Source organism: Lipophrys pholis (genome assembly GCF_963383615.2).
Source record: "Lipophrys pholis genome assembly, chromosome: 1".
NCBI classification, from domain to species: Eukaryota; Metazoa; Chordata; class Actinopteri; order Blenniiformes; family Blenniidae; genus Lipophrys; species Lipophrys pholis.
Window position 1 is genome coordinate 42,992,309 of NC_137635.1, and position 26,387 is coordinate 43,018,695.

At 40.7% G+C, this 26,387-nt stretch overlaps 2 protein-coding genes across 2 annotated transcripts; both read right to left on the reverse strand.

The window, feature by feature from the left end:
• Positions 1 to 279: 279 nt before the first annotated feature.
• Positions 280 to 11,297, reverse strand: marchf11 (membrane-associated ring finger (C3HC4) 11; the record flags this gene model as incomplete). The annotated part of the gene is made up of 4 exons (XM_080461698.1): positions 280 to 602; positions 766 to 958; positions 4,596 to 4,751; positions 10,932 to 11,297. The coding sequence occupies 4 exons, from the start codon at positions 11,295 to 11,297 to the stop codon at positions 280 to 282; spliced, it is 1,038 nt and encodes a 345-aa protein (XP_080317824.1).
• A 6,521-nt stretch (positions 11,298 to 17,818) lies between these two features.
• Positions 17,819 to 26,310, reverse strand: znf622 (zinc finger protein 622). The gene is made up of 7 exons (XM_080459281.1): positions 26,173 to 26,310; positions 24,133 to 24,703; positions 23,021 to 23,299; positions 21,938 to 22,100; positions 19,680 to 19,795; positions 18,931 to 19,074; positions 17,819 to 18,496 (listed from the first exon to the last, which is right to left on the reverse strand). The coding sequence occupies exons 2-7, from the start codon at positions 24,695 to 24,697 to the stop codon at positions 18,366 to 18,368; spliced, it is 1,398 nt and encodes a 465-aa protein (XP_080315407.1). The 5' UTR covers positions 24,698 to 24,703; positions 26,173 to 26,310; the 3' UTR covers positions 17,819 to 18,365.
• Positions 26,311 to 26,387: the final 77 nt, after the last annotated feature.

Consider the following 26,387-nt stretch of genomic DNA (forward strand, 5'->3'; position numbering starts at 1 on the left):
TTTTCACTTCCTTTTGTCCAACATGACAAAGGTTCTTGTCTCTGTTACAAAAGTAACCGTGCTGTCTCTGTCGCCGTGTCAGTCACCTGAAGTGTGGAGATTGGTTTGAGGACCAGCCCCAGAGAGAAACAAACATTAAGACTTTAGAAAAAACATTTAATTAGAGACAAACCTTGGAAGAAAAAATGATCATATGACTGTATAAACTTTGCTGCAGAGCTCAGACCACCGCGTGCAGCCCAGCAGATACTTTGTTGCCGTACAAATACCGCTTGGCCGTTACACAGATGTCACACGAATGACAACCTCTCCTGAGTCGCTGTCCTGACTGAGGTTGTTTCGGGGTACCAGCCTGGGGCAGAAGGGCGTCAAACAGAGGCAGGTCCATGGCTGTGACCGCAGCTGGGTGGGGTGCAAGGGGCCACTCGGCCCAAAGGTGGCAAGAGGCAACCAAAGTGTCCTGGGGCCCAGAGAGGAGTGGCCAGTGCTGGTCTCTTCCATGTCCTTTGCCTTATTGTAACTCTGAACATCCCAGTGGAGGTTCACCGCCCGCCATCGCATGAAGACGTTGTACACCGCTGCTCCTTCATGGACAATCAAACCTGATAAAAGGATAACAATCGACACATTAAAGACAAAATCTTACCAGAAAAGGTTTTTTTTCTTTTGCTGCCTCAAAACACAAAATAAATGCTTGCAGTGGCAAAAGGCCCAAGTATTTTGCATTTCATTGACATGGTTGTGTGACTTTATTCCCAGGCTCACCTACGCAGACCAGGTCCATGAAGCCATACATGCCATAGCAGATCTGGAAGAGGACATCCCGGCGCTGCCAGATTGCCTGCGGGCTGAGAGCCGACCACAGCAGCCAGGAGATACTGGCCACCAGGAAGAGCGAACCCAGGAACACTGCAATAATCTGCACCTTCTCCACCAGGGTGATGGTGATGGATTGCCACTGCACACAGAAAAGAGACAATGAATGGAAGTGAATCAAATGCAGGCTATACAATGGATATTGGAGCCTCCTAACCCAAATCAAAGTGTTTACAGGAAAAAGCAGGAGGCTGAATTGGGTTTATCTGGTGAGGTTTGCTGTTTATGATCAGTTTAGAAGAGCCTAGACTCATCACATCTCTGAAACAGTTTCAACATGAATCAAATGAATGACATCAGTTTATTAAAGTTTCATTAGGTAAGATGAAGTCACTCTGAATAGTAATAAAAAAATACTTTTCAAACGAGCGTCAAACATCTTTCATTAAGACACTGAGCGTTTGGTCAAATCCTCCTGAAGACACTTTGCTTCTGGTCGATTCTTCCTCGTGATTCTGCCATTTGGTTCAATCTTCCTACAAACACAAACTGCATGTGAAAGTAGTCAAAACCAGTCACTCTTTGAACTAATACGATTTCTATAAAGTTGATTTAAAAAAAAATTAAAAAAAATTAAAAAGCACCTTCAGTCCAATGAAGGGGTCAAATATCCTTTTTATTATCAATCAAACTTCAGTATAAATTCATTTGTATGATTCATTGTTGTTGTTGTTGTTTTTAAAAACAACAAAACATTTAGCAGTTGGAGTTTATGTGACTTTTAACACTCACTTTTCTTGTCAGGAATTCTGAATTGAATCTTAATTTCTTTGGTTTCACTGATCAATCAAATACAGCAGGAAGAAAAGTGACATCTCTGTTGGTAGAAAATGTGATAAATCAGTGCAATCTTATGTATTTAATAATGTATATATATTGCACTTTTCAGGACACTCAAAGATGCTTTACATTGCATTATTCATTCACTCCATGCTGGATGGTGGTAAATTACATATGTAGCCACAGCTGCCCCGGGGCAGACTGACAGAAGTGAGGCAGCCATTTTGTGCAATCAGCCCCTCCGACCACCACCACCAACTACTCACTCTCACACTACATTCACCCAGGCAGTTTGGGGTTCAGCAGCTTGCCCAAAGACACTTCAGGATGTAGGCAGAGATGGGAATTGAACCTACAACCTTCTGATTGGGAGACAACCTCTCTACCAACCGAGTCATGCTGTCCCATCGTGCAGGTACAATCTCTGAATAACAAGATGTCATCCCAGTGGGGCCAAATAAAGAACGACATCAACGGGATGTACGAGGTGAACAAATCCACACAAGAATGAGAACAACTGATTTCATATGTTGCTGCATTTAAATAGATGAATATAATTTCCTTTTCTGTCCTACAGGCAGCCACCAGCCTGGCAATGAGGATGTCTAACAGACTGCCGAACCACGTCGACCGCACCCACGCAGGTTACTCCAGATCGCCGCAGTAGCGAATCAAGCAGTTGAGATCTGCTCTGGATACGAACTACAGGCATGGCAACATCTCTAAAAAGGAGATGGCAGCAGCCAAGAAGAAGTGGCGAAAGCTTATGAAGGGTGTAAAAAAAGAGGACAGTAACCACTGTGCCACTGTGCAGCCCACATCTTATTTCCAAGCCGTGAAGATTCTATCATCATATATTCATTTTGTAGATATGATAGGATACAAGGACAATCGTCAATTCATGCTGTAGATTTTGAACTTTGAGTCTGAATGAGACAACTGACATTAAAGTGCTGATAAAAGATTTTTCATGGACATGGTTGTATTTGCAAAATGAAAAAGGTGGGGAGTTTCACAGTGTAGTCTTCAAATGTTCAATGCCTTTCAACCAAAGCAAAAAAACGGCCAGTACTCAGATATTGCGCAGTTGGCATCAAATCGTCACATGCTCATGGCCCACCAAACACCTGAAGTGATTTAGACGTTGTTTTGGGGGGTAAATCTGTTCAATACGTAAATGTTGGGTTGTTATTGGACCACAGTGTACGGCCCAAAAACAATCTAATTTTAATGACTCTATTTGGGCTAAATCGAGGTTGTAACAGACTGAACAGATTTAGCCCAGAAACATTGTCTAAATCAGGCCGGGTGTTTGGTGGGAAGCTTTGAAGATAACAAATCCTTGTGCCAAAGTCAAATCAATAGTGAGAGAATAGGATGTTGTGGAGTGGAGAACAGACAGCACACAATAAAGTTGGTGAAAACAACACGGATTGTTGTTCAAAAGTGAATGGTTGAAGCTGCATGATGCATGTTTCAGAAATAAAGACTTCAGGCAGACTTTGTGGACAGAAACTAAATCTCCGCTGAGCCTCGGCTGTGTGTTTATACAGTCTGCTAGTGACTCAACTCCCATCTGGAGGGAACAGATATGAAAGGGCTTGAATGTTCCTCATTGAAATAAACGATCCAGAATGCAGATAGTTTAATCCGCCCGATCCTCTGCTTAGTTTTGAAAGGAGGGAGGACTGAAGGAATGCTCCTGCTCCAAGCTGACAGCAGGGATGTGATGAGGAAACACAAACACTGGGCAGGTTCACATTTAACTCCTTGTCTGCCTCAAAGTAACAAAAATAACCATCATTATATCAGTGCTTTCAGTCGATGATGCGGGTTGTACAAGATAAACTTAAAGCAGGTCGAGTGAGAACTGAAGACAGCAGAGGTTGATCTATCTGAACTTTATTAACTCAGGGGCTTTCCAATGCAGAGTCCAACACCTCCCACATTGCAGCCTGATTGTATTTGCCGTTAGACGCTGTCAGATAAATGCTCACACCTTTACTCGGTCTCAACAGCAAGAGTTTTTAGTCTGCACTCTATGGCTGTGTGGAAGCCCACAAGGTCTAACGATTGATTACTTAAAACTGAGATGAGACTTTGGTCAATTATCTATACACATGAAGTGCACAGGATACCGTTTGTATCCTTAAAACTGGCATCTAAACCTTTACAGTTATATTCGATGAAGATAGTATCTTCTTGATATAAGAGATCTCATTTTACCGGCTTATACATCACATCTATAAAACTGCGTTAGTCGCAGTTGTTCATTCATTTCTCCTTTATGAGAAATGAATAGAATCCTTGCAGCGAGCAAGCTATCCTTACAGGTGTTTATTCAGGAGGTCAATGAGAGGTAAAAATGATTAACTACAGAGCGAATGCGTTTTACTTGAGTTTGCCCATTTTGCAAGAGCTCAGACAGATGCAGGTGGATTTATTTGTTGTCAGTTTGCCAGTGAAACTGCCTTTTGCCAGCTTCTGTACTGTGTGTCTTGTTTTTCTTCCAACTGAGAGGCCGTGAATATTTCTGGGCATGAATCTAACAAGAAGGTCAATACATCAGTGACTGTAAAAACAGTCCCTTTTTAATGCCTGAATGAATGAAGATAATAATCCCTGTTAAGGTCACATCACTTTTCAAGCTCTTGAAACTATAAATCTGCTGCGTTTCCTTTGTTTCAGTAAAGTGAGATAAAAAGCAGCCATGTACACCAAGTTATCCAGTATGACGAAGCTACCAGATTCGACATCATGGGATCCGCGTGTTTGGTTTTCTTAATACATGTCCAATCAACTTCATTTATGGCTGATATGCAAAACAAGAAATCGTCTTTAACTCATTTAACTTACTTGCCAAGATTGCACTAACCACAGAACATTTGCTTCAGGCTAAAACAGTAAAGAAAGAAAAACTGTATCTGGTATGTTTGTACCTGCCACGGCCTCTTCATGTTGATGGCGATGACTTGGAAGCGGTAGCAGCAGAGCTCACAGGTCCAGCAGCCACGCTCACTGATCCACTTCAGCAGGCAGTGCTGGTGGGTGTAGCGCACCGAGCCATCACACCGGCACGGGTTCAGCAAGTCCCCCTGGAGGCCAGAGAAAGAGAGAAGGTCACCGAGGAAGAAAGTCTGATTCAAGGGGTGAAATGGGAAAAAGAGGCAAAGTGACTGAAAAGGTAAACACCACCGTCTATCATCACAGACTGCGTTTCCCATTGTCACTCACTTAAGGAAACATATATCTCAAAGTACAAGTTTAAATTAACTCTGTAGCTTCCACCTCATTACGCATGGTGCCAGATGCAAACCATTTAGACACATAGATCAAACATAACACGATCACATTACTTAAGCATAAAGGAACTCTGATATTTTATTGAAGATTGGGGAAACATGCTCACATGGAATGCTGGACACTCTGGTAATACTACAACAGCCAACATATTCTTGCGTTAAATCAAGTAATAGTAAACAAGATGCAAGAATTTGTCTTCTCTGTTGGATGGCCATATACAAAGTATGGCCGGTACTCCTCCACATTGAGAGGTGGTTTACTTTGTCCCAATGTAGGATAGATGATGGATGGATTGATGCATAATTGTATCTGTAAAAGTTCAACTTGCCTGATTTGGCAACAATTATTTTTCACGAATTTCAAAGCAGCGAATGTGGTCTATTACAAATGTTCATAGTTACAGAGATAGTAAAATTGTATTTGAAACTCAATGCAAGGTGTTCGACCTCCATTTCGAGCAACTTGGTTCGGAGAAATCCTTGTTTTCAAGCTTCTGTTTGGTCTTTTCTCCCGGCAGGTGATAGATCCAAGTATAAACACAACCTGTTCACCAGAGGGCCTTACCAGCATCGCTCAGATCAATGATCATTTCTCAAAGCTACAACACTCCCAGATATTAATGGCAGGATGCAGCATGTCATCAATCATTACAGCTGTATCTATTTGTTGTGATGGTTTCTTTTTTTCTTTTTTTTTCCTTCCTGGAGGCATTCCTCAAGCAGCCATTACTGCAGCTTTGACCTGCAGGCTGGGCTGTGAGTGGCATATTAATAGTAGATTAAGGTCAGTGGTCAGGGAGCTCATTTTTCATCATGTCATATTAACCTTGTGGGTTTGAAAGGACCTTGGAGGCTTTCGCTTGAATAAACTGGATGCAGGTCAGTTATCCACTAAAGAAGTGTTGGATAAAAACCAACATCAAGGACAACTATAATGTGTCTCTTAAATCTCAAAGGGAACATTCTCAGAAAGGCAACACATTTTTTTTTTCTTTTCAGTGCCACAAAAGCCTGTCAACAAGATGGCCAACAAGGCTTTTAACCAAAGCAATGGGAACTATAGCGCATCCTGAACTACAGGTACAACCTGAACAACCCCTTGGTGGGCGAAAACAGAGACACAAAACAGAGACATACAAACCCAGACGAACACAGATATAGAGGATTTCAAATCACAAACCTAACACAAGTATTTGACTTGTGAAAGGACACCAGAGCATGTGGAGAAAATCCACAGGCGAACATGAAAACTGTAGAAAAAGAGGCACAACTCTGAATCTGCACCTTTTTGCCGTGAGGTCATAATGCTGACCACTACATCACATTGACCCTTGAGTAAGCTCATATTTATACATTGGTTTGCGATGAGAATAACTGGGAGAGAAACAGTATAATCAAATACTAAAATGTGATGACCTGAGTAAGAAGTTGGTAGCGTTACATTTACAAGGTAGATCAATGTATGGTATCATACCGCCCTTGGGAGCTTTCAATGAAAAATATACGATAAGCATAAACTTTCCCTTGTGTTCACATTTTTTTTTGTTTAAAAAAAAAACAGCAACAACTAACCATTTTTTTCCTCGTTGTGCCTCAAGCATTCTCATTATAGGCCAGTCAAGCTTATCTTGGGGTTTTTAATAGTACTTGACATTGCAGTAGAGCTCCCAAACAAGTGAGCAAGTTTACCTAATTTCATCAGTTACAGCCTCTGACAGTAAGCTGTGTTCTAATTATTAGGACAAAACAGCTTCAAGCTGCTTTAATTAATCAGTCAAGACTTGTTTTGGTTGTTTTTTTTATAAAAAAAACTAAAATATTTGCATTAACAAAATGACATACACATTAAAGGTCAAACTCCCAAAGGTAAATGTTAAACGAAACACAAACATTGCTCTTGACAATTGAATGACAAAGGTGGTAAGACAAGTACATATTGAGTAAGAGTTTGTCCTGAACCTTATGGTAGGAATATTTTAGCTTAAAAAATGTAGGAAATACATAATACCGCTTACAAAGTTGATTGATGTTGCTGTTTATATCTTTATCAGTGATTCAATGTTCTTTCATGGGTTTTCACCTGCGATGGCTACTTCACTCTACACACCAGTGACAATACTGTGATGATATTAAAAGCTCCAGAATAATCTAGTGAGTAAGCTGCTACCTCATTTAAGACACTTTGTCTACGGTTGTGTCCTTTTAGATAAACTGTTAAGCAGATTCAAACAGATAAGGCATTCCTCCAAAGTGCTGAAAATAATGTTTCTGCACAACAAAGCCCAGTACATCTGACAAAGGATGGAGCTCATTTGGTCTATACTATTTTCTGCCAACAAAAAAGTGTAAAACTGGACTTTAAAATTAGCTTCTTTTTATGTCTCTCCAAAAATAAGAACTAAAATAGAGCAGTTTACTTGCAGCAGTTCTGTAATAAACATCATAGTCCCCGTTTTAAAACATATTTCACCAAAAAATATAAACGGCAATTCACTGAAGTATAATTCCGCCTTTTTTTATATTTAACAACACTGTCATGGTGTGCATTTTCTGACATTAATATTTTATGCGTCCGTGAGCTTTTTGATAACTCGTCGGCTTGCCCAGCCTGCGGCAATTTATCAAAATCAAATATCAGTCTGGACCCGGAGGCAGAGTCATTGGATTATCTCTGCTAATAGGCTGTTGCCCACGTTCAGAAGACAGGATATTCACTTAGGCATTTACTGCTCTGACTCCTCTCTCTCTCCCTCTCTCTCTCTCTCTCTCTCTCTCTCTCTCTGTCTCTCTCTCTCTCTCTCTCTCTCTCTCTCTCTCTCTCTCTCTCTCTCTCTCTCTCGCTCTCTCTCTCTCTCTCTCTCTCTCTCTCTCGCTCCTCGAGCTCCAGCAGGAATGACTCGTCCGACATCAAGCCTCACTGTCACAAGCCAAACAGACCTGCAGAGTGTCCGATTTCAGAGATGGTTGGACAGAGATCCCATTCATCCCCTACATGTCCATATCTGTCCATCCACCTCCAGGAAGACCTGCAGACAGTGAGACTCATCGCTCAGGGACGACATTTATAATAAATGGATCATGACTCAGTCACCGTTATCCACGTTTGATATGATGAACATCGTGGCAATTGTTTCTATCTTTTTTATTTTATTCAGTTGCACTCGAACGGGATCATTAGTATGCTTCGGGATGCTCTGGAAGGCAAATGACATTTATTCAATTATTTAATCAGGACCAGCCATGCATAAATCCCAGAAGATAATGTGCTATAGATTACATGCTCAACTACAAAATATTTCACAGAGAATGTGAATAACCAGAAATGAGTCTATGTGTGGATGTGTGCACTTGCGCGCGTGTGTGTGTGTGTGTGTGTGTGTGTGTGTGTGTGTGTGTGTGTGTGTGTGTGTGTGTGTGTGTGTGTGTGTGTGTGTGTGTGTGTGTGTGTGTGTGTGTGTGTGTGTGTGTGTGTGTGTGTGTGTGTGTGTGTGTGTGTGTGTGTGTGTGTGTGTGTGTGTGTGTGTGCGTGTGTTGATATGTGACTGTGTGCGCATGTGCCTGAATGGGTGGACACGTGTATGGATGCAGTGTCAACCACATTGATGTTCCGCGTTTCATTTTCTGATGTTATAAACTTTTACGAACATAATCTGTTAATTCTGATGTTTTGTTCACCTGTGGAAAAATTACAACAAAGAAAAATCCTTGGCTCGAATTGTATGACAAAACAGACTTGTTCATATCCAAATTTGATGTTTTTCTACATTTTTGCTGCTTGCTTGAACTGATCCCAACAGTCTGTTGGCATCACAAATTAGCTGCCTCTCATTATCATGTTTATTACACAAAATATATCCATCAGTAAACCTGTTTTGCACTCCAAAGGTTCTACAGACACATGCAGATCTTTGTAAAAAGAAAATGCTTCAATATACAGTTTTAATTTACTGATGAGTTTATAAAAACATGACTAATCATTGACAAATACTGAGTTAGAATGCAATAAGAATCCATGACAGATTGTTGACGCCCACACAATACTTTAAAGGAGAAGTGTACTTCTATAAAGAAGGGCTGAGACCTCCTGTCAAAAACAAAGAACTCTCAGTGTATTTGGCTTCCATAGATTACCATATATTATCTTAACTCAAACTGATGAAATTGGTTAAACTGATTAATGAAAAACAGGCTTGAAGAGCCCTGCTCGAGGTCTTGTGGGACAGGCCTATAGTATTTATCTTTATCTTAGTTTGAAAGGTTGTTAACTAGTGTTACCCACTTTAAATATGTGCAAAAAAGTCATTAGTTTGTGTTCCCCCAAGGTCAATACAAAATGCAGGCAACACATGTATCATACCTCTGAGCCACAATTTTTTTCATAATCATTATCGGTAACAAACAAACAAATGATAGCTGTTTGAAAGTGACTGTTAAGTTGTGAAATGAAATAGAGGGAGTTGGCATTAAATGCTAAAAGTGTTGTTTTGAAAAGCATAAATCAGCGATTTTTGAATCTCAGTGATTGAGAAGTTGTTGTGGGTAAAGTCAAACATCAAGCTGTGTCACTCAGATTAACTTCCCCTCTCTGAATATTAAAAATGTATATGTAATTGAGGAAGCTAGTCTGGAACAGATGTAGCCTATGAGAGGAATAATAAACATCTCACTGACTAATATAGTTAGAAAGTTTTTAAAACAAAATATGCCAAAAGTGCTGCAGTGTGATTTTGCACTGTGGGGATTGAAGGAAACAGACTATATTTTATGTCATACAATAAAATCCCACTTTAATGGCTTATTCAGTTTTTGTTTTTGCTTTTTTTCCTGGAGCATAACTTGTAAATTTATACCTTCTGTCAGTAATATACACGGTGAGATTTGAGGGCCCCAGAGGATCCTTCACATGGAAGCAGATGGTCATCAGCAAAAGGAAGGATAATTCAATGTCATTAATCTTAGGGTTGGAGTTTTGGTAAACAGCCAGCATCTGAACAATTATTACCTCACATAGCATGTGATTTCAGGTTTACAAAACTTTATATTTAGAAACATTTGCAGCTGTTCGAGCACCCAATGTGTACCGGTTGACACATTTGCTTATTTGAACCCATATTGATGTAGGCGCCATTCACCTGCTTAGTGGTGACTATCTGTTGTATCTGAAGGGGAAAACGAATTATTAAATCATTTGACAAGTTCAAGCAAACTGTGAAAGTTCTCAATCAAACAGTCAAAAAAAACTTTATGTTGTAGAAACACATTCTGAGAAAGTTTGAAGTTGTCACAAAGAAAGTGCTGTTAATTCTGGATTTCCTCATTCAAGGTGCCACAACTTGTGACGGACTTTGAATTACTGATGCATTACAGGTTTAGCTTTAAAGGCATGTCTGGGGGTCTTTTGGGGTATTTAAAACAATGTTACATACTTACAAAAAGTTTGGACTAAAATTGTCAGACCCAGGAAAATGTTATATTTTTGGCAATTTGGCTTGTAAAATACAAAATACTGATAGTCCTCATTATAAGATTGAGCTTTTAGAGACCCTGAAGAGATCTTGGGGGAATCATTGAGCTTTGTAACTGCTGAATATGTTGTATTCTGTCCCTGGTGGCTGCTTCAGCACCATGGACAGCGCACAGTTCGTTTCATGGACTGCAGAAAGCATTCAAACAAAAACACATTTTTCACTTTAACTAATTACCTTTTAAGTTTTTGGTTTTTCCTTCTTTTTTTTTTTTTTGCCTCGGTTTGGTTAATTTTCTGCCACCTAAGATCCACAAACTGTCCAGTCATGCCGACCATGAAGTCTGAAGCCTCCACTCAGCAATTTTCAATTAGATAAGTGGCTGTCAGCCAATCAGTGACTCACCCTCAGTTTAATTCAAGTCATTCACAAAACTGGGATTTATGATCCCATAACAGTTTTGTTAAGAAACTCCCGGACACATTGTGTGAGTACATGTTGGCTGTACCTGCTCTGCGCCCTGGAAGCAGATCCTGCAGCTCGGAGTGGGGATGCAGGTCTCGCTGCTGCAGTTTGAATGCATCGCCTGCGGCTTGCAGGACGTGCCCCCGACCGCCCCGTCCTCACTGGAGAAATTCCCCCCGTTGTCCTCCTCTGCGCCCCCATCACACGTATCCCCGCAGCTCCGGCCCTCCCGGCAATCCTCTGCCTCCTCCTCCTCTGCCCGCGGTGCCTCGTCCTCATCAACGGGGTGCGGACGTCCTTGGGCGCCGCGCGGTTCCCCGTCCTCCTCCCAGGTGTGGCGGTGGGTGATAGTGGTACCCCCCCTAGCCTCCCCACAAACTGGACCAGCCTCTCCCTCCTCTGTGCTCATAATAAAATGAAAAGTCGAGATATAATTGCATAGATGCCACCCGATGAGAAAAACACAGTATCCACCACCGCTGCGATCGACGCAGGGATGTGATGAAGCCTTCAGGCTCTCTGTCGGTGGATGTTTCCCCGCTCCGTGGTTTCCGAAATCGAGCTGAAGCCGAACCTACTGTGTGGCCACTGGGCAGAGGTGAAGACAAGCGGCCGGAAGCCCCCGGTGCTGAGGACCGTCGGTGCGCTGGAACCGCCTCATGCGCTCCGGAGACCCGGGGAGCGTCTCCAAACAGCCTCCATGCATCGCAACGGGATTCCGCCGTCCTTAAGCGCCTAAATCCCCCTCTTCCTTTTCCCTTCCTCCTCCTCCACCTCCTCACACTCCGCCTCCGTCTTCACTTCTCACAGAACGCACTGACGGCAACACAGAAGCGGATACCGGGGCGAGTCGGGCTGAGACGCTCCTGGTGTGCTCCAGTCTCTCCCCTGCCGAGGTTGCCTTGAGCAAAACTCCAAACCCGAGGCGGCTGCAACTTCTCTGATGAGCCGTGCACTCTCAGGAAACAGAAAAGCTCATTTCCCCGGAGAAATGGCCAATCAATCACATTACTATGCCATCAATATGATGGAGGAGATAACTTCCCAGGCCCGTGCAGGCACCACTTCAGCAGAGCTGCATCATATTCATATTCACAGCAGCAGCAGCAGCTCAGTCTGTCCTCCAGTCCCCAGCCAGCACAAAGAGGAGTTTATGTAGAGATGTGGCTTCCATGGAAGAGGTCACCTGATGGGTTGCAAATGATCAGGAGTGGTGAATGTTCAGCCTCAGCCTAGGAATGATTCTACATTTACAACTGAATCACCAGGTGCTGCACACTGAGGTTCTGAGGTATCACGTATGCCTCATAGCCCAAAATATGGAGTTCAAGTCCTACATGGAATGTTCTGTATAGAGATTGCGTGTTTTCCCTCCGTGTGCATGGGCTTTCCCAAGTCCAAATTTTGTGTAAGTGTGATGGCCTGTCTGCCTGTCTGCTTGTGTTTGTCCCGTAATGTACCCTGCCTTAGTCCATTGTTAACTGGGATTGGCTCCAGGAACCCTGAATAAGATAGAGGGTTAAAGATGCACATCTGAAAAGTTTCCTCACAATGCTTAATTCTTACTAACATTCTCCTGCTGACTGGGGTTTAACACAAAGCTGCAGCACATTAAAAAAAAAAAAAAAACAACTTAGTAGTTAGTAGGACTGTTGACTGACGTCATTACAAGCATACAAACTTCTCAAATCACACATGTCAAAGGATAAGACATTTTTGTCCTCAGATGTTTAACGTCACTGTAATGTTTTGGAAATTGAAGATTGAAATGGGGTTTTGCAGCTTTTCTAGAGGGACTGTGGCAGCCAGGAAAACACATTTTCAACCACAGTTTAAAAAGATCATTTCTTTTGGACTACGTGGTGCAGAGTCAGTGAGCAATAAAGCCTGTTGTTATGAGAAAAAGCATGCCACAAAATGTGAAAAATGGCCTTGTCCCAAGTTTTGTTGTGATGAGTCACCACCACTGAGCTTAGGTTTTTCATAAATGGTGATATATCTTGTATTTGACATCTGTTTGTTGTGTTTTTTGGAAATAATGAACCTGTATGCTTCATGCGTTCATTTACATTTCACACATCACCCCATCCTTCTGGAAAAGCACGATTGTGCTTAGTTAGAAGATAAAAAAAATGATATTATAATCTTTTCTTGTCTATTCATTTATTGTTTTTTATAAAGAACAGGTTCAGCTTTCATTTTTCGAGCTCCACTGTGTTGTTTTCAAATCAAAGACAATTTTATTGTGAACATGAGGCTTTTATAAAAGGTTTCAAATCAAAATGGGATGTTTCTTTCAACTTCTTTTTTTTTTTTTTTACAATTTGTCTTTGTAGTTTTCCCTGGTTTTATAGCTCATTTGAAATATCAGACTTTGTGTGTATAGATAGAATGTTAATAGAAACACTGCAAAGGCTCCCAAAATGAGCCTGTAATGATAGTAATTTTAGATTAATTATACTTTTATGTGCTATATTACAGAGTAACTGCCTTTTTATTATAATTATGTCTTCCAGCCCCCGAGTGCCTTTACGTGTGCACATTTATGAATGTTTTCTCAAACCTCCCCTTTGTTGTCTGTGAGTAAAGCTTTTCCTCTCTTGCAATATCCTTGTAGGAAAGAGCCCCGGCTTACAATGGTCATGAGTAATGACTCGCCCACCAAAACAAACCCTCTTGAGGTGTTGGAAAAAGGACACTCAAGCCACAAATAGTCCAGCTCGGTCTCTGAGGGAAGACGAGTTTGACTGCAGAGGTTGAATCTCGGCAGGGAACTTTGCTGAAAGGTGTGAATGAAGGACGTTGAAGTAGCAAGATCAGCATATCTGACCGGAATGTGTATCAGCCAAGATGGAGTCTGTATTGAGTCAAACACGTTTTCCTGCACACGTCATCTTTTTGTCTGGTCACTCCTCTAGACATTAGAAAAGGACTCAAAGTGTCTCAGTTATGACAAGGTTCTCCTTTTGCTGTTACTCAGTATCTGATTATCATTCTCCAAATGGACCTGATAATAAAGTCGGAGGAGCGTCGGCTGGTGAATCATTTGTCTGAGGAGACCACTTTTCCAAGAAGAATCTTCACCCGTTTTTTTTTTCTTTTGAGGATGTCTATCGCTTTCCGGGGAGCGGGCCAGTAATGGACTCTAATGCAGCAAAGGAAATTATCCACTCATGTCCAATCACTACCTATGAGGCGCCGATCAATACCAGGTCCCCAGGGCTCAGAGGGAGACCGGGATCATGCTGAGAGCAGGGAGGGCCGACTGAGCTGCTCCTGGACGTGTTTTGTTTAGGTATGGTAAGCAGTGAGACTGCCTCCAGATTTACTTTTGAGAGTCTCCTCCTGTCCGATTGTGTGATGCCCAAACACCTTATATATATATATATCAAAAAACACTTCACTTGTCGGAACTTCTAACATGGAGCATTGTAGACAGAAGATCATATTCAGATTACTCTAACCAGGGCGGATTTGTTTGGAAGGAACCATGTTTGACTAATGAAGAGTAGACTGTTATGATTTATTCATCCGTGATATGAATGTCATGTAATATGAATGGTCAAGGTGCTTCCTGTTGCTTGTTCAAACTGGCAGGGCAGAACACAAGACCCAAGCACACGACTGAGACATGGCAGCCGTTTACACATTAGGACTTCACTCGGTAAACACGCCACACTAACACAAAGCAAATAAGAAAGGAGAGTAAATAAAGTACATATTTTATTAAGATAAAGCTAGTAAATAAAATGAGTCAAATCTATCATTTAATAGAAGGTCTGCATAAATGAGAATGTTTTGAGTCGTAATTTAAAAGAAGTTGTAGGAACTAAAAGCTGCTTCACCTTGTTTCTTCTGACTCTGAAACACTTACGAAACCTCTTACTTGAGAACCTCGGGGGTCTGGATGTCGCATATTCTACACGTAAATGTGAAATGTATTCAGGCCCGAGACCATTCAAAGCTTTATAGACAAGAAGTCAGATTTTGAGGTCAACCCTTGGACACCCAGGCAGTCAGTGCAGGTTGAAGCTCCGCTGTAATGAGCGCCACCCTCTTTGTGGATGACCATGTGGATTCTGGATGAGCTGCAGTTTAAACCTTTAAACACCTGCAAACACAATAATTCAGCCTCCTGGAAAATAAATGCATGAACAAGCTTTTCAGACTCTTTGTTTGGTCAGAAATCCTTTAATTCCTGCAATATTTGTCAGATGATGACGTTGGTTTTATTACTGTTGTAATGCACTTGATGAATTTCAGGTTTGCAATAAACACAAACACTTCATGAGATGATGTTAATGTCTTTGTGCTATAAAATGTGGTGTTACAATGTTTCACAAAGCAGGGCTTTTTTCATTGCTCCAAAATTACACCAGCCATGACTGGGCCATATTTATTGTTTTGTTTTGATCACATTTGCAGTTCCCATGAGCAGCATTTCAGGAGCAGAGTCATTTGTTGACTTTGCAGTTTTGGGGTAATTTGTCCTTGATTTTTGTGTTTCGTGCTTCTGACTTCTTGCCTGTGGCCACCATGAATTCTATCTCTGTATTTTCCACCTTCACAACACTTGAAGGCAGGCGTCTGGTTGTACTGACTGATGTGTTACATGCAGGCAGGAGAGGTTCTAGATTGTCTTGGTGCCACAGGCAAGAGGCATGTCTCTGCAATATGCAGTGAAGTGAAGTCACGAAAGGACAATCTAAAGAGGAATCAAGGGAACGAGCAGGGGTCATAACAAGAGAAAAGGAGGGGGACAAAACTCAGTAGCAGGCATGAAAGTGGTCAATTCCATTCTCAATTTTTCTACACATGAATTTTATGAAGTAACTTATTTGACCAACCGAGTTTGTTTGTTTTATTTTCTGTTAGAACTAGTAAACAACTTTTCATTCATGCACTGTACGTAATCAAATGTTTCATTGTTTCCCGACATTTGACTTCCCCTTTGACACTCCTGTGACTCATTTAAAGTCAGAATTAATTCTTGTATGATAATTCCATCTGATAAAATCTGTTGGAAACTGTCACTCATCACCGATTGCCTTAGTTATACCATCCATACTTGCACACAGTGCACACGATGCTGTGAGCGTCTTTTCAGGTCAAAAGCGTTGATCAATCAGGTGCATTACTGAGTTATGAGTGAGGTGCTGAAACTATGTAAACGGGCAAAAACTCTTCATTATTGGTTTAGAAGCAAGCAGAAGAAACCTACCTACCTTACCAAATAAGATTAGATTTGTGAGATAAAGGAAACGTTTATGAGAGTATAATAACAGTTTATCAACCATAAATGATCATTTGTTTCACATTTGTAGAAGATTATCAACTCAAAAACAATGATAATTTCAATATTTTTGTTATTTGTAGCAAACTCAGACCATCCGGCAGCTGTGAGGCTGCAGATGGAGTCAAATGCTTACCTGCTCTCACTAGCTTTATCTCAGCATGGTAATATGTAGTAACTTAAAAAAAAAATATATATATATATATATATATATTTATCAACATATGCCCATTTAATGTCTGATGTTCTGCAGATACATCAACCCAGTGAGACTATGCCATTAGTTACATTAAAATATAATACTAATTCAAAACAATGACGATACAACCACTCATGTCCAGAACTAGATATTATCCGGATCACTGAGTTTGGTCTTTATCTGTCAGCTTTATTAAAAACAAAAGCTTCCATTTATTAGTGAACTGACCTAAATTACAAAAAATATTAACTAGGGTAGATTGTAAGGGGGCAATAGTGGTGAATGAAAGCACGTTACATAATCTGTGAGCCTGTGTTTATGACCAGTACGGGCTGTGAGAAGCAAGCATCAGACAGTTAAAACTATCACCTCCTCCAATAACTTCCAGTCCTAATGCCTCTCAGCTACTTGCCCTTTTTCTCTTTCCAAGTCGTCCTGATCAATTAGTCTCCTGCTCGCCGTCGGCCTGTCTGCATGACCCCTCCTCCTCTCCGGTTTTCCTGTCGACTCTGTCAAACAGCAGCGTGCAACACGGGCAGAGTGCCCTAAACCCCTGAAACCATCGCGCCGCAAACACTCTCTAGGCCTGCAAAAGGGAAGTGGAGAGCCTGCCAAAGATAAAGTGGAGGACCACAAACAAATGGAGTAACTGAGCTCATTAATGCGGCCGCGCGGTGGGTCAGCATCCTGCTGAAGGCCGATCAGCTTTCGATGACATCATCTGCAGCAGGCTCGGAGTCATTGACAAATCTGACGTACGTGAAAGCAGCCAGTGTCGGGGAGACATTTATCCTGAGGGAAATGCATCAATGGGGAAAGTCATATTACTTGGCGTATACTTGAGTGAAGGTGAAAAGTCACAACAAAGTAAAAACAATAAGCTTGCTCAGTATCAAAGAACGGGAGGTAGAAATTCCCCAATTTTAAGGTGACGTAGTTTCGTTTTTTTTTGGATGAGTCTGCTACAAAATCAAGTTAGTAACTTGTTATTGAACCAAATTACCACAGGACAAATCCCAATAGCATCATTTTCAACCCATTATAGGCCGTCTTTAGGGTTAAGCAATCGAGAGTTACTTGCCACACCCTCTTTCTTCTGCATGTATACTGATATAAGGAAAACATTGTTGTTCCCATGGCAACCAGCAAGATCTGTGTGAGAATAAGACTGATTGATTACAAACTATGCCGGCCTACATGCTGTCAAAGCGATCCGACGTCCATTTCTTCTGCTCATTAGTAGAGTTCCTCCATAATGCTCTTCATGTTAGCCAATTAGCTGCTACATCATCGAAGCAGATAATTTAATCGGCACATTAAAGATCCGATCACAGATTCAGCCACGTGTCTCACATTTGTTAAAGAAATACTGTATATATAAAAAAAATAATAATAATAATAGTAATTTTGGGATGGGGGGGTGATAGAAACATTCATTCATAGCACATTTTTCAACCATTTATAGGCAAAATAAAAGCAGCCAACTTTAGTGTTGAAGCCGTTATTCTGTGGAATTCATAAAAACACTGCCTTGTGCCAGATAAATATGCAACATTTATTGGAGCAATCTTGTTAAAAAAAAAAAAAATGAGACAAAGAAAAGTGTTATCTATCCAAATAAGGTTTATATATACATAATTGTTGTAATTTAAAATGATTTTATGAATGTATTTCTTTCCATTGACGTTTTTTAACGCAGCAAAGTCCATCAGAACTTCCACTGAGATTTTTATCACAATCAACTCTGAGCAGGTGAAACATCTTGAAGTTAGAATTTGTTTAAAAAAAAAACTAAAAAAAACACATTACACTGTGCAGTTTGAAAGTGTTTTGCTGCAAACCGAAAATAACCAAAAATAGCTGAATCACTGGAACAACATATTTGCCACCGTCCAAAAAAAATCAAAAACATTCTCTTGGTGTGAGTTAGCTTTTCGCCTCCACCGTGACATTTCCCTCCACATTCGGCTCCGTCCAGTCCCAGCTTAGAACATGACTTGGCATCTGAAGTGCTTCTGCTTAGTGGTATTGTGGGTCATGCCCATCTTCAGCATCCACTTGGACTTCATCATCTGCACATACTTCATGTCTTTCTGCTTATGCAGGGTGCCATTGCCTGAGAAGGAGAGAACAGCAACATGCACATATTAATGTTACTAATCCTCACAATTTTCTAATTAGTATTGACGACACAGTAGAACTATGCTCCAAATGTGTACAAAAGAATATTGTGTAATGAACCGAGTGTCTGATTCTATCATATAACATCTCTCACCATGTCAAGTAGTTTGATAAAGAAATATTCCAGACATACAAGACAGCTTAGTGCACTCGAATTATATGATATGATATAATACAATGTATAATACAATTCACATGACTAAGTTTTTCTTAATATCGGGGTATTTTTGATAATTGTGAAGTAAAAATCCGATACTGTGACAGCCGAACGCAACTTATGCATAATTTCTCCCTATAAAACATTTCAACGATTGTTGATACAAACTGCGGCAGAGTTCGGACTGTTCAGAATTTAAAATCAAGTCTTACCAGCGTCTCCTCCCCAGCCGAGAGCTCTGTACTGCCGAAGGACTCGACCAACCGCGTTTCTATTGTGCGAGAGAGCCACCGCTCGCTCGGCTCCGAATCGCTGTTTGTAGTACCTCATGAGGGAGCGGTGGCCGACCTTTGCTCCTAAACAAAGACACAATGAGGAACTCCAATTAGTTACAATATGAGAAGATTAAAAAACATGAAGACGTAGATTTATTTCCCATTCATTCATTTGTCTTCTATACTGGGGTTAGTTAAAAATGTTTACCATAACCAAGCCCCAATATGTAAGTTAGAAAAGTGATTTCAAATTTATTTGATGTCAAACAATTCTTCTTTTTTGCATCTGTTAAATATGTTTTAATGCAAAAAATTACAGATTCAAGAGAAATTTCATCTTTGACGTCAAACTCTGAGTAGTTATTTCATATATCTATATATAGCATGGTCAAGATGTTAAATATTCCCTTTAGGGATCCCTTAGGTATTGTGTTGAACAATCTAAAGAAATTATAAAGAAAACTGATAATACGAAAAGAAAGAAAGAAATTTTTTTGAAATGATGAGCTGTCCTGGGTCCTGATAAACATTTCACAGTAACAAATATTAATGTGCTTGTTTCGACTGTTGATATGAAAAGGAGTTAACTGCTGTCCTAAGACGTAGTTGTCCTGCAGCCCGAGACGTTTGATGCATTTTGTTCAAGTACATGAGGTGCTAATAAAGACTAATTATACTCAATCAACCTGAAGGGAGAGTCAGCTCCAGCATGTCGTCGTCATACTCCAGGGTCTTGTCATCAGGCAGCTCGTCATCTTCCATGACGGCGTCCTCTCCCTCCTTCCTGTCGGGGTAGCTGCTCCTGTGAACAGAAAGTGATCCATCGGATCATATTCCATCATTAGTTTCAACCACAGAAAGCATCCACAAGTATTAAGGAACCATCACAAGAACTTTCTGCTTTTCGACTGCTGACTCTGGACGACGACTCACCCCATCGTATTTCACATGATTTTTAATAATACAAGTCTAAAGACTCTGTATGCTTTGTGTCTCATCGAATCGATTTCTGCGCAAGCCAGAACAAAGCACCAGATATATCAGCGTCATTGCTTGGGGATACTTTAAAAGCACATATTAGGTTGGAGATAATCTCCTATTGGAGCTACGAGAAAATAATTCAACAGGAAAAACTGACACTGCTTAGAAAGCCATAACCCAATTAGACCAATGTTATGCTATTTCTCAGGCCCCAGAAATATGAAAGGAAGGTCTCTGATTACAGGCTGAAGTTGGCGCATCGTACCGTCAAAGTTCTCCATCACACTAGGACACAAAGCCAGTAAATGACCAGCACACCAGCTACGTCAGCGAGCGTCTTCTCAATATATGTTGGCGACGCAGACAAACTCAGACGAGGCCACAGATCAGCAAGAAATCTATTCTATATTCAAAAACCTTTAGAGTTCCCTGTATTCATGTGACCACGTTTCAACCCTCAATTTTGACAGTTTGTTTCAATAACTTGGTCATCACCCGCCAATTAAGAAGTCAATAGCTGCAGCTTCGGTAAAGCAGGTTTCCATGACGCATCTTAATATAGCAGCATCATTTTTGCAAAGTATAAAATGTCCAGAACAAGATGCCAAACCCACCTGAATTTTAATTATTTTTTTAAAATTGGCACCAACTGGCCCATTCTCATAGGATACGTAATGGTGAATCTTTTGAAGCTGGTTGTCTCCTTTATTCCAAAAAAGACGCTCTTTTTCTAACCTTAGACGTCTTTGTAACACAACCTAGAATGGCTCTTCTTCCACTCGGGAAGTTCTCATCTCCTGAAAAGCCTTTCGATAGAGTGGAATGGGACTACATACCTTATTTATACATTAAAGAAATTTAGCTTTAGGAATAATTTCACACCGTGGATAAAGTTGCTCTTTTCTTCCCCACAAGCCTCAATGAAGACAAACATCTCCTTATCTCACTCGACAAGACAGGCCTGCTCAATCAGCCCCCTATTCTGTGCAGGTGCCATTGAACCTCTGTCCATAGACAAGGAATAATGCTGAGTTGAAAATCTCCCTTTATGCAGACGATCTTCTCTTATATGTATCTAACCTACCTGTTTCTGTCCAAGTTTTGGCAACATATCTTGAATTAAACTTAAGCCGAATAAAAGTGACATATTTCCTAGTTAAAAAATCTACTACAATACCCTGCCATCAAAATTGCTCGTCACAGATTCATATATCTTGGAATTCAAAGTGCAGACAAGTCTTCATTCTTTTACACAGCTTATTTCGCCCCTTTATTGTCTTGGGATTTGAGAAGATATTGAGCGCTGGTCTTTGCTTAAGCTCTTTCTCTTATTTGCTCCAATGCCTTTGTCACCCAGTTTGTCTTCTGCAAGGTGGACGGATTGATTTCAGAATTTATTTGGGATAAGAAGTCACCTAGACTGCATGAGCAATATCTGTAAACACTTGTGGGGGTTCGTCGTGCCCAAATTTAAAGCATCAATGTTAGAGTTTTTAAATATTGGACTCAGTATGAGGGGGTTTTAATCTATTTATTTTCTGAAGTTGAGCGATTCTGTTTGTTCGGCAATTTGTGACTCATGCTGACCAATTGTTTCTATCATCTTGGCCAATGACTGCTTTTCGCTCATATGTGTGATTATATCTCTGAAAATACTCTTGTTGGGGGGGGGGGGGGGGGGGGGGCTTAATCAAATGGAAGACCTGAACATTAGTGAAAAACACACAAGTTGAACATCATCAGCCCACAGGCAGAATAGTATAGCAACAGAAACAACAGAGGAAATGCAGGAAACATTGGGCACAAGAAACTCGTTCGGTCCTTAAAGAAAAATACACTGAACTAAAGTTCCCAGATACATTTGGTTGCTGTCAAATGGCTTCTAATACGGCTCTAGTAGCAAAAGATGAGTTCCATTCAATCAATTCAATTCAATGATTAACCATCAACGGTTATTATTTACCTGAAGTCGTAGAAGTCTGCAAACTCCAGGGCGGCGTCACCGTCTGTGAAGAGCTTACAGTGGCTCTTGTCCGTCATGTGACTCTGTACTGCTTCTGTCGAGTAAAACGAACGCCCCTTCTCATTACACCACAGACACACGTTGCCGGCACCAATTTTTTCCCCTGTAACACAAAAGATACACAACATTTCAAGACCACAAAAACAAAATCAACACATTTTTAAATAATATTTTATTCACATTATCCACTGGTTTTTGTCTGGGAACAAAAAAAAGTCATATTCAAAAGTGACTGGTTACAAGTTTAACAAAAACTGGATCGAGATTGATTAAGCCACACAGATGAACATATGAATAAATATATATTTATAATCCTTAATGCATGACAAGCCCCTCACCCCCCCCCCACACACTTTTTTTCCCTTCAAATTTTCACTTTAAATATACTAATCTGACTCCATTTGAACTCCATCATGCAAAGAGGACATTGCGCGTCTCAAAATTATCAATAAATCAACAGCTATACTCAGTGTATATATTTATACTTACAGATGATATTCGTTAAGACTCGCGACTCAGTGTATATCCTTTCTTTTTGCTCTTATTTTCAATTTGCAACACAAAACTCTGAGTTGACTACTGATGATCCCCATTTAGATAAACACTGTATAAAATATGTGAACAAACTTGAAAAGTTCATTCTTCCCATAATTCATTTCAGAATGTAAAAATCCTGCATATTTTTTTCAATTCAAAGCTTTTTTGTGACGTTCTTCAACATTTTATGTTACAAGTCAGGATAATTCACAATACAGTATCTCAAACTAGAGTTGTCTTTTTTTTTTAGTTTTAGTAAAGCGTTAACTGACGTAATAAGTGATCTTGTAATAAAAGAGGATAACAGATATTCTGAAGCTGAATGGTGATGGTGTGATTTGCACTGTTGCCTAATGGCTGACTGGCAATATGAGAAAAGATATAAAAAATGTTGTCCCAATACAGATTTGAATGCTTAAAAAGAAACTTCACACTAATTTGACAGGCGGGTAAAAGCAGGATGAAGTCACCGTGCAGCCGACTCACCCAGGTACTGAATGAAGCCCTTGAGGTCAATGAGGAACTCCACATCGGGTATGAAGAAGCTGTGGACTTTGGTCATGTGGGCGACGTTCTTCATGAGCGACTTGGAGTGGTGGGAGCAGAACAGGCAGTCGGTGACTGGGATGGAGCCCGGCAGAGCGGCTACGCCAGTGTCAGGAAGGGCACCGGAGCTGCCTTCCTCCGGATCCATAGACTCCTCTTCGTCAGCGTCCTCTTCCATGTCATCATCGTCTTCATCCTGATCAACGTCCTCCCACTCCTCTGCAAGATTTTCATGGGGAACCATTACCAAAGAGGTGCAACTCAAACTACTACAACATGACATTCACCGAATTTATCAAACTAATTTTCCATTCATGTAGTTTCAAATACAGTAAATAATTAGACATAATGACAACAAGTCATGAAACGCACAGAACCCTGCATTAGATTCCTTTGTTTCAATAGTTGTATTTGAAATGGTGGTCTAATTTAAAACCATATCATATATTTAGGGTACATTTTGTGAGTTAAGAACGGGATAAACAAACACATAACATTGTCTTATTTGTTTTAACTTTATCAACAATATAGGTCCCAGTCATAATAATAACCACACATATTAATATAGTTTTGTTTACATATTCATGTATATTATTACGTCCTCTGAAGGAACTGCGGGTTACATTTCAAAAGCAAATTACAATTCATGAGATATTGATTAATTGTCAAAATCTATGTGATTTAGATTTCTTTTCCCAGAATCATTTTCTTATTTGGATTTAAAAACATATGGAATAAATGACGGAGAAAACTATTACTTGAGTTATCGCAATACTCATTTAGAGACGAGTTAAAATCATAAACCAAGAGAGTAACTGCTCCTGACAAGACAGATATTTGTCAAATATTTTGAAATTAAAAAAGTGTGAATGCAATAGGAGAAGAATTTAGTTGTTAGTGCCTCTGGACTCCAACGCAGTTAACCATGGTATCCCATCATCTGAAAACATTAACATTCCAGCATTCCACCAGAAACAAATAAAAACACCAATCTAAAGTATCGCTGAAACTAAACACATTGAGCAGAACTTTATTTCCATCTACCGCCGTACCTTCTTCAGCTTCGGCGCCCTCTTCTCTCTCTCGCCTTCTGGCTTGCTCCTCCAGCCACATCATCCTGGGAGGCTTCTCCAGCTTCTCGGTCTTCTGCTGTGGTGTCTGGGTCCCGTCTTGCTTGGCAGGGCTCGGCCTCAGCTGCTCCTTCAGCGCCTGCTGGAGGGCCTCATTTCTCGCATCGTGATCAGGCTTCTCATCGCCAAGCCCCTTCTCCAGGTTCTTCTCGTTCATCCTCTCCACCTTCCTCTGGGCGACGAGCAGCGCCTGTTTCTCCGCCTGCTGGTGTTTGTGGGACTGCAGGTGGTTCTGATAGGCGTTGGCACTGGAGAACTTCTTGTTGCAGGTGGAGCATCCCTCAATGGTGGCAGCGTCGGAGAGCTGCTGTTCGGCAGCGGCCCGCTGCGCCATGACACGCTCCTGGAAGTTCTCAGCAGTGACGGGCGGCATGTCAGCCACCTTACGCTTCAAGTTGTAACGGTGCCAGTCGGTTTTGTAGTGGGCTCGCTGCACCTCACCGTCCGTGAAAGCCACTCGGCAACTGATGCACGTGTAGGAGGCCATTGTGACCTAAAGAATGAAGTCAGGGTACATCCAGTAAACGGCACAAAACGAAAGATATCACAATGACACATCTATTCCTCTCAGCTGTTGAAATGAACGCACCTTTACTGGTTTTATTACAACTTCAGGAATATCAGTGATAACCTGTCATTGTCAACTACTCTGCCAATTTCAAAAGATATGACCATTTTGGAGCCAATTAAAGTACTATTTAGCTTTTGACTTTAAAAGCACAATGTATCCCCATAACTACATTGAATGGAGGAGTAAGACCGTACAAAGCAGGAATGAGCAAAGGTTCTCCTAAGAATTATAAATAAAACTATCAAAAAAAAGTGATCTGCCACTATGTTATTCTCACATTTGATAAAATTCCACTATAATTCCGATCCTGAGTCAGTTTTATTGGCAACTATGTGAACTATAAAACACTTGACATCACATTTTGGGTGTCTGAAGATTTACTTACATTGAGTTGTAGCATATTGTATCTATGAAAGGAACTGAGCATGTAGATGATGAGAAAATTGGCATTTCGAGAAAGAAATCTTTTCTAGCTGCATGTAACCTAATAGGAGAGGACACCATTGACAGACAAATGAGTGAATCTCAATGAAAATAAAGGCTTCTTAATATTAAAGCAGGAATAAAGTGGTACATGTTAAATTAAATAATGGAGTTACGTAACTGGATTGATGCCTTGATGGCATTGCCTCAGGATCATGAGTAGATATGAATACATTTACTAAGAAAATAATAATTTCAACAGTTTAATGACATTTCCAAATGTCAATCGAATAGCATTTTGAAGTAAAAAATAAATAAAAAATTGTGATAGCTCCTTTCATGTGATAAACTGTGTATTACCTGGTATGTAAGAGAGGATATCAAAACATGTGTCACTGTTACATAACTTAGAAATGCGTTTTAGAGTCGGTAAAATACATCATAATGTTTGTAGCTTAGCTAGTTGCATTCTATAGTGTAAACACTGCTTAAATATAGTGTAAAATCTCTGGATCAAACTTGAAACTAATCGTGAGCTGAGCCACAGCAGTCGTGTCTTATAGCACCCAGCTAACGTTCGGCTTTCCGGTGTTTCGGATTATCTGGTTTCCTTGTTAACTGGTGACCAAACTCCGAGCGCCCGTGGTTGCAGCCGTAGATATATGATATGTTTACATCTATGGTTGCAGCCAGGAAGAGCAGATGTTAAAAACCCGACCGAAATCCGTGGCTGTGCTGGCGATCACCGTTCAACCACATATACAAGTAGGTTTCGAAGTGTCGAACCTGCTGCTGTTAAAAGCAGCTCCGACGGACACCAGTCATTGCTAGGTCACCAGTTGACAGGGAAACGAGTTAATCCGACACACCGGTGTAAACACCTCCGGTTAAAGGCTATAAATTACAACTTTTAAACATTTAGAAATCCCTGCACCATAACCTTCCACTCCCTTCGCATCTCTACTCACCTTTTCAGTAAAGTGATCTCTTGGGAAATAAAATGTTGTCCTGTTTTACGGGGGAAATTCTTTTTGTTCCTCCGTCAGAGCTTCTGTTACAGCACGGACACACGTGGGTCAACTTTGACCCGCATCTTCTTCATGGGCAGATTTTCGGCAGCTGTGAAGCGTTCCTGGGGCTCTGCTGCCACACGTGGTTTTGGAAGGCATTTAAAATCATAGAC

What these genes read in the sequence shown, in the direction of transcription:
- znf622 (XM_080459281.1), bottom strand. Translation starts at nt 24,697, where the DNA reads ATGGCCTCCTACACGTGCATCAGTTGCCGAGTGGCTTTCACGGACGGT. An exon ending in GGGCTTCATTCAGTACCTGG is followed by an intron (nt 22,101 to 23,020) that starts GTGAGTCGGCTG and finishes TTTGTGTTACAG; the next exon opens with GGGAAAAAATTGGTGCCGGC. An exon ending in GGAGCTGACTCTCCCTTCAG is followed by an intron (nt 19,075 to 19,679) that starts GTTGATTGAGTA and finishes GTCTTTGTTTAG; the next exon opens with GAGCAAAGGTCGGCCACCGC.